The sequence below is a fragment of the Mustela lutreola genome, chromosome 2 (assembly GCF_030435805.1).
Source record: "Mustela lutreola isolate mMusLut2 chromosome 2, mMusLut2.pri, whole genome shotgun sequence".
NCBI lineage: Eukaryota > Metazoa > Chordata > Mammalia > Carnivora > Mustelidae > Mustela > Mustela lutreola.
The window spans coordinates 951543-959388 of record NC_081291.1 but is presented as its reverse complement, the minus strand read 5'-3'; the positions used below and the strand labels follow the sequence as shown (position 1 = coordinate 959388).

Here is a 7846-nt window from a genome sequence, read left to right as displayed (position 1 = left end):
GGCTATCAAAGCCAGAGTGATGGGAGGGGCCCATGGCAATTCCACATTCTAGAACCAAAGCACCTCGGGTCAGGTGGGGAATCTGTACCTGAAGTAAGAGGTTCTGGGATCTGGACGCTGGACCGGCTCATGGGGAAAGCCACTCCCTGAGAGGCTGCCTGATAATTTTTATAATTAATGTAATATGCCAAAGCCCACTGAATTACGCACATTAAGTCTGTAAATGGGATGGTGTGTCAACACCATCAAGAAAGTTTATGGGCTCCTGGGTGGCTCAGGCAGTTGAGCTGCTGTCCTCGGCTCAAGTCATGATCCCAGTGTCCTCTCAGCAGGAAGCCTGCTTGTCCCTCTGCCCCTCCTCCGCTAGTGCAAATAAAATCTTTAAAGGTGTTTATGTTTTGTTTTTTTTTTTACGATTTTATTTCTCTGTCTTCTCCACACCCAACCTGGGGCTCGAACTCATAACCCTGAGATCAAGAGTCACATGTTCTTGCCAGTGTGCCTGCTGGTGCCCCTCAAAAAGGCTGTTTAAAGATAGATCACAAAGGTGCTAAAATCCTTCAGTGAGGCATCCCCCCTCCCCGTCCCAGCAAGGATCTGCTCTATGGAAATTTCTCGAAAGAGCCTCTTGGCCTGGCTCCCGCAGGGTGCAAGGGACGCAGCCACGTCTTGGCAGCAGCTGCGGCATCTGGGCATGTCGAAGGGTGCAGGTCGCTGTGCTTGTCCCAGACCTTCAGCCAGCCCCTGCCAGCCCTCTGAGCCCCCCTGCTCTCGGGAAGACGACACAGCTTGGGCGTGACATGAACCCCAGGCACCCTGCCACCCCGGTCAGCCCCTCGGACACCACGCTGCACTGCGGCTTCTGGACATGGACCCCCCACCATGCCCGACCCCGGAACTGGGGATGCTCGGGGAAAGGGCCTTTGCCAGTGGAACTCCAGATCCTGAGATGAGCTCGTCCTGGCACAGGATGGCAAGTCAGTGACAAGCACCCTGATGAGAGAGAGAAGCCGCATGACATAGGTGGCAATCACGGACGCAGAGGTGGGAGGGACAGCGGGTGTGCGGCCCTGTGACACGTGCATGGGGGGCTTATGGCCTCCAAGGCAGGCAGAACATGAAACCCTGTGGTTTCCAGTTGCCCAGCACACAGCTGTCACCAGGACCATGGGGAACATGGAGCCTGTGTGTCCTTTCTAAAGTGGTGCAACGCCCCCAATATGATGGAGCCCCATGTCTCACTGGCAGGGCCATCAACAGGCCTGCGACTACTCCAGAACGGTTTGGCAGGCGGACACCGGGGCCTGGACACTGACCTGACCGTCCGCAGCAGTTACATCTCAGTGTGAAAAAACAGGAAGCTTGGCGGTTCTGTCCACAGCTCAACACGGGGCCCCCGCTGCGTGCCAGCTGGCCCCCCACGATCCTCTCCAGGGGGATAAAGACACACATCCACTCAAAGACATGGACAGAACCACTCATGCGCCACAGCTGAGATGGCGAAACCTGGAAACAGGCAGAATGCCCTCCAGCAGGTGAGTGGTCTGCACAGCTGAGATGGCGAAACCTGGAAACAGGCAGAATGCCCTCCAGCAGGTGAGTGGTCTGCACACAGGTTCGCCCTCCGCAGGTCTCGGCTCGGCAGCGGAAGAAAGGCGCCAGACACCAAGTGGAACCCACTGTATGCCCCCTGGTAGAAGAGTCAGAAAAGTGCAGATGGACCGACAGGAGACGGATGAGTGCTCACAGGGGCCGGGAGGGGGGTGGCAAGGGTCCAGAGGAGCAGGAGGAAGGCCAGCAGGCGCCTGCAGTCCTGGCGCTGGGCACACACACACGTCCAAACACCAAGTTGTACGTGTTCAGTCCATGTGTTTTTGCATGTCCAATATTCCTCAGTACAGTGTAAAGATAAAAAAAAAAAAAGACTCCATAAACGAGTGAACGGATAAACAGAACCCCCCCCCCGACAATGCAGGGGAGCCTCCTTTGGCCGCAAGCCGGAGCGGGGCCCCCACATGCTGCCCCAGGGACGGACCCTGAGCCTACAAAGCTCAGGGAGGGAACCAGACACAGAAGGCCACAGGGGGTGTGAGTCCACGTATGTGATGCGCCCAGATCAGGCTCTTCCATGGACAGGAGGGGGTCTTGTGGGGGCCGGGGGCTGGGGAGAGGCTGAGGGAGGGGGAGGAGGAGGCTTCTTTTGGAAGTGATGAAATTTTTCTGCAACTAGACAAGGTGGTGGTTGCAACAACTTTTGTGAATTTTTTTTTTTTTAAGATTTTTATTTATTTATTTGATATAGAGAGAGACAGCAAGAGAGGGAACACAGGCAGGGGAAGTGGGAGAAACAGGCTTTCCAGCAGAGCAGGGAGCCCGATGTGGGGCTCGATCCCAAGATGCTGGGATCATGACCTGAGCCAAAGGCAGATGCTTAACAACTGAGCCACCCAGGTGCCCCAACTTTTGTGAATTTCACAGCATAAAAAAAATAAAAGGAGCTCAGTTTCCCCTAAAGGCTGGATAGGAGTATCATGGGAAATCCAAGGTCCTGCTTATCCACCACCGTTTTGGATATCAGGATCCTGACTACTCCTTTTTGGGGATCCTCCCCTCCCCTAGTTTCAGTCCATGTCCTCTTATGAGCATAGCGACCTCTGCCCCATTTCCACAGCAGGCCCAGGAGAACCAGCCTCAGGGCATTTTCCACAGTGGCGAAGAGGCCATCTTCCTTCAAGGGCTGCTGGAATGTTGACTTGGAGTTTCCACATGCCAAGGCTCAGAGAGAGCTCACGAGAGGGCAAGGACAACAGAGGAAGGAAGAGCTGAGAAATGCAGAGAGAGATTCGTAATAATATTACTATGCTCCTGTGTCCAGCCGTGCCTGAAGCCATCCAACATGCCATAAAACTTCTCTCTTACACTGGTCTTCGTATTTTACGGCTTCGAAGAAAACATTCTGCCTTATGAGCTGAAGTACATTAAGCAGAAGGAGCAATGAGGCAGGGCATCAGGAACTGCTAGATCCAGGACCTGCAGCCCTCAGGCCTCTATGCCCATCTCTACTTATTGTTTAAAAGATTTTTATTTATTTATTTATTTATTTGAGACACAGGGCTTGATGCGGGGGCGGGGAGCATGAGCGGAGGGAGGGGCAGAGGGAGAATCTCAAGCCAACTCTGCGCGGAGCCAGGAGCCCAGCCTGGGGCTCGATCTCACCACCCTGAGATCAGGACCGGAGCTGCAACCTCGAGCCCTGCGCTTGACCGACGGAGCCAGCCAGGCGCCCCCTCCCACTCCTCAGACAGTCTCACTCCGCCTCCCCCCTCTCTCGGCCACCCCCCGGGCTCTGCAGCCCATTTCAGGCTTCCGCCCACGGACTCCCTCCGGCCACAGGCTCACGCCCCGGAGCGCTCGCGAGAGCCGAGAAACAACGTCCCGTCCAGCCACAAGGCGCTCCGGGGCTCCGGGGCTCCGGGCGCGGGCTCTCGCCGTCGGGGCCAGCACCCCCGGCAGCTCCCTACCCCCGCCGCGGGGTCAGCCGCCCCGCGGGAGGCGCAGGGGCCCCGACAGCGCGGCGGGAGCGGAGCCCGCGCCGGACGCCCTTCCCCCGGGCCGGCTCCCGATGCTGCGGCCCCAGACGCGGTGGCCGCGGCTGACCAGGGCCCGCGCGCGCCGGGGGTCGGTCCGCTGGCCGAGCCGGGCTGCGAGCGACCGCTCCGGGGGAGCGGGGGGCGCAGGCGGCCGCCCCGACGCGGCTCCCTCCGTGCGGCCCCGGCCAAGGTGCTGCCCCGCGAGGCCGCAGTTTCCTTGACGGCAAATAAAGCCTCTGCTTGCGGTAAAGACAAAACCACCAGCCGAGCGCGGCGGCTGCAGTGACCTGCCGCAGGCCGCGCCGCGGGGCCACCCGGATCGCCCGGCCTCGCGCCGCACGGGACCCTTCCCGCCGCAGACCCGCCCCCTCGGGCCGCGTCCAGCGACTTCCGACCTTGCCCGGAAATGTCTGCAAGGTCTTCCGGGTCTGCGCGCGCAGCAGCCGCAGGCGCCTGTTGCCCAGCGAGGGGGGGGGGTGCCCGCCGCGGGCGGAGCCTCCCCAGGCGCCTGCGCGCTGCGGCCGCCGCGCCTGCGTAGTGCAGCGGGGCGGCAGTCGGGGTCACCCTGAGCGGCGGACGGTGCGGCAATGCTGAGCCGGTTCCTGGGCCCGCGCTACCGCGAGCTGGCCAAATACTGGTGAGCACGTGCCCCCCGGCCCCGCTGTCCCCGGCCGGCACCCGTTATGCTGCCGGGTCCCGGAGGGGACGGGCGCAGAGCGGCGGGGCGGACGTCCGAGGCCGCTCCTCACCCCTACCTGGACCGACGCCGCCCGCGGTCCGTCCAGCGCCCTCGGCTCGGGCTCCCCGGGGGCCGACCAGGACGGCGGGAAGGCTCCTGGGGTGTTACCGGCCCTCGGAGCTGTGGCGCGGTGGCAGGGGAGGTCCCTCCGGAAGCGTGGCGTCCGCCCAGGCGTCAGGTCGGGGGGCGGCGGCCGCGGCTGCCCCTGGGGAGGCAGGGGGGAGGCGGTGGTGGTTCGTGCCCTCTGGAAGTGGCGCCGGCCACCGTCCCGCTGCAGCGTGCCAGGCACGTGGCTGACCGGATCCGGCCGCACGTCGCCGGCCACGGCCCCGGTAGTGGTCAACCGTGGCTGCGGGACAGGCGCCCCGCGCAGCTTCAGGCCGCGGACACGGATTCCCTCGCGGTTTGGGTGGTCAGGACCGCGGGCACCCCCGAGCTGGGCCCGCCACACCGACTCAGGAGGCCGCAGTCTCCGCCAAGGGCTCTACCTGGGCGGGGGACGGGGGTCTTTCCAAGCGCGAGCCGGGCCGGCGACTGCTGGCAGACCGCCTGTGGGCCGCTCAGGGCAGCCGGCTTCCCGCGGAGGAGAGGCTAGGCCGGGCGCGCCCTGGAAGCCGGTGCGCCTGAGCTCGCCTCTGCGAGCTTCGCTCATTAGGGACCGGGGTCTGGGTCCCGCTGGCACTGCGAGGGGGGGTGCACTGGGCTGGGAGCGTCGCGAGGGCTGTCGGAGCCGCGGTGGACGCTGACCAGTCACACGGCGTAAGTGAGCGGTAGCGGTCCTCGGGGAGAGGGAGACTCAGCCCTGCCCTGTGCCGCAGCCCCGTGTCCTTGGGGAGGTGGCCTGTTCCTCTGTGTCGTGTGCTCCCTATGAGACCCAGGCCCTGCCACCTCCCTCAGGCCAGTAGCTGTCCCAGGTCATCTGTGAACTGCGTGGTTGGTGTTGTGAATGGGTGATATTGAGCTTGGGTTGTTTAAAAAAATTTTTGTGAGCAAATCTCCCCCCAAAAAACCTCCAGAAGATCCCATTGTGAAAGCAGGTGGAAGTGAAGTCGCTTCAGGGTCTCCGGCTTGGTGTCCACCCTGTGGTGTCATTGGGGGTGTCCACACACTGGGCAGGAGGGTCAGGTGTGCGGTGGAAGCTGGGCATGGGCGCGGAGAGAGACCCAGGGATGTATCTGGAAGGGTGACCCCGAGCCGGATCTGACCGCAGCTGTTCTCTGGCAGGATGCCCACGGCAGGCATGTGGGGCGCCGTGGGCACCGTGGGGCTGGTGTGGGCCACGGACTGGCGGCTGATTCTGGACTGGGTGCCCTACATCAACGGCAAGTTTAAGAAGGACAATTAAACCGGCCGACCTCGGACCCCTCCGGTAAGTGTAGGCTGCTCTTAGCAGGTGAATCCTGTGATTCCCATGTGGCGGAGGACTGGGGTTTCCTTAAGGCTAGACCTCTTCGCCCCCAGGGCTGGGGACGCAGGTCTGGGAGGCTCACCTGGCCTGTTCCCCAGGGAGAGTCCTGCCTGTCAACACAGAGGGGCCAGCCAGCATCCCCGGTTCGCGGGCCGGGGAAGGGGCAGTGCCCCGGGGCGCTCCATCCCGGAGGCGGACTGTACGCCCCACTCCGCGCCTGTCGTCCCAGTGTCCCCAGCCCTGGGTGTGCTCGGAGGGTGCTCATTTTACAGGTGGGGACAGTGGGGGATGGACTACAGCTGCCAGCATCCTGGGGATGCAGCTTGAGCCTCACAGCCCCTTGGATTCTTCCATTCGTCTGCCACGGGGCTATCCACCGGGCCGACCACATGACAGGCCGGGGTGCGCGTGCCTCCTGCCTCCTCGTGCGGCTGAACCTCAGGCCATGCGGCCGCTGGGCGGCCTACTTGGACTTGACTTTGGAGCCGGCTGCAGCTGCAGAGGCCCTCCTCAGCACTTCCCTTCCCAGGACAACAGGAGCCAGGAGTGGTGCTCACCCTGCCTTGTCCCCCTCCAGCCGTCTGCTGCTGCCGTGTCCTTCCCTGGGAGCCCCTGCGGTGCCCGGACCAGCCTACGCCCTCAGCACGGGCCTTGAGGAAAGTGACAGCATGACTGAAGGCTGTGTTTCTGACGGTAGCTTTCTTGTCTGAATGCACACAGCATTAAACTTGCTCTGAAACCTGGCCCACCTGGACGTGGTCGTGTAGGGACTTGGCAATCCTGACTGCTGCCGCGGTGGCGTGAGTGACCCAGGGTCCGTGGCTGGGGCAGAATCCCATCACTTACGGTGTTTAATGCGTCATATCTGTGCAGTGTGTAATCACCACCATGACAAGTTACCGCACCCCCCGGGGGGTGTAAAGCAGCAAACGCCTCTCGATTTCCGTGGGCAGGAATTATGGAGTGACTCGGCTGCGAGGTCCTGGTCCGGGTCCCTCAGGAGGACGCGGGCAGGGGGTCAGCTGGGGCTGTCTCCTCGGAAGGCTAGCCCGGGGCTGCGCTGGGTGGGAGGGGCCGGTCATGCTCCTGCCGGCAGCAACCCCCACTCTGCAGGGGCCTCTCTGGAGCGCTCCTGGAGCTGTCTTGCGTCCTCTGTCTTGCGACCTTCCCCAGAAGCCCCCCTGTTAGAAAACACATCCCCACATGTAGCCCACACTCGGGGATGAGAACGCGGCTCTGGTTTGAAAGGAGAACTATCAGAACTTGTAGAAAAGTGAAGCCATCCCATAAATGGCACAACGGTGAGCAGGTACACGGGGTCTGTGGCTCCCAGTTCCCTGTCCCCTGCTCCTGCGGGGGTGGGGGTGCGTGCGTATGCGCATGCAAATTTATGAAAACAGCTATTGTGTTGGTCTGCCATCCGGCCACCCCAGGGACTGGGCAGCTCACACAGCAGGACTGGATCTTCTCAGCTGTGCTGGCTGGGAGTCGGGATCAGCGTTCTCACGGGGTTTGCTTCGGGTGAGTTCCCACATCCTGCCTTCTGGCCGCCCCCCCAGCACACGGCACAGGAGGCGGCAGTGTGCACTCAGGGTCCCCAGACCCTGATCTTACGGGGATGGGGCCTCCCCTCCCGTGACCCGGGCTCCTGCAGCCACGCTAGGGATTAGGGCTGAGGCACAGGCAGGGGAAGACACGCAGGGAACAGTCTCGGTCTTTAACACCAGCAGTGGCTTTGGTGACCCCCTTCCTGCGCGTCATTCTCTTACCGAAGGCATCTTTCCTGGGGGCCACACCACCCTCAAAGGGTCCTCCGCTTTGACATGGCTTCACAATTTCCATCCTGGTGCGGGGCTGGGCAGCCCCTGGGGCCGTGTGGGGCCATGTGGCCCTCCTCCCAAGTTTTATGTGATTTTATAACGTTTAACAGTTTGAGTGAAAATACAACTGAGCCTACATCTGTATCAGTCGGAAAAGTACAAATTCTAAGTCAGATGCTGTCATAAATACAACATCGGGGCTTAAACTGGTGTGAGTTTTAGTATTTAGTATTTAGTTTAGTATTTTTTCAATCACTTTAAGTTCTAGTGGTGGGGAGGAGTTAACCAT

At 61.6% G+C, this 7846-nt stretch overlaps 1 protein-coding gene across 3 annotated transcripts; it reads left to right on the top strand.

The window, feature by feature from the left end:
* The first annotated feature begins 4076 nt into the window (after positions 1–4076).
* Positions 4077–6480, top strand: LOC131823213 (cytochrome b-c1 complex subunit 10). 3 transcript variants are annotated; one of them, XM_059159268.1, is made up of 3 exons: positions 4077–4227; positions 5554–5698; positions 6315–6480. In XM_059159268.1, exons 1-2 carry the CDS (start codon positions 4178–4180, stop codon positions 5672–5674), a joined length of 171 nt encoding a protein of 56 aa, XP_059015251.1. In that variant the 5' UTR covers positions 4077–4177; the 3' UTR covers positions 5675–5698; positions 6315–6480. The 3 variants fall into 3 exon arrangements, with proteins under 3 accessions (XP_059015251.1, XP_059015253.1, XP_059015252.1); XM_059159270.1 differs by having other exon boundaries at positions 6275–6480; XM_059159269.1 differs by having other exon boundaries at positions 6267–6480.
* The last annotated feature ends 1366 nt before the right edge of the window (positions 6481–7846 follow it).

Bases quoted from the DNA above. Each gene is read 5' to 3' on its own strand.
- LOC131823213 (XM_059159268.1), top strand. From the start codon at position 4,178: ATGCTGAGCCGGTTCCTGGGCCCGCGCTACCGCGAGCTGGCCAAATAC. The intron at 4,228-5,553 runs GTGAGCACGTGC...GTTCTCTGGCAG, and splicing joins CGCGAGCTGGCCAAATACTG to GATGCCCACGGCAGGCATGT.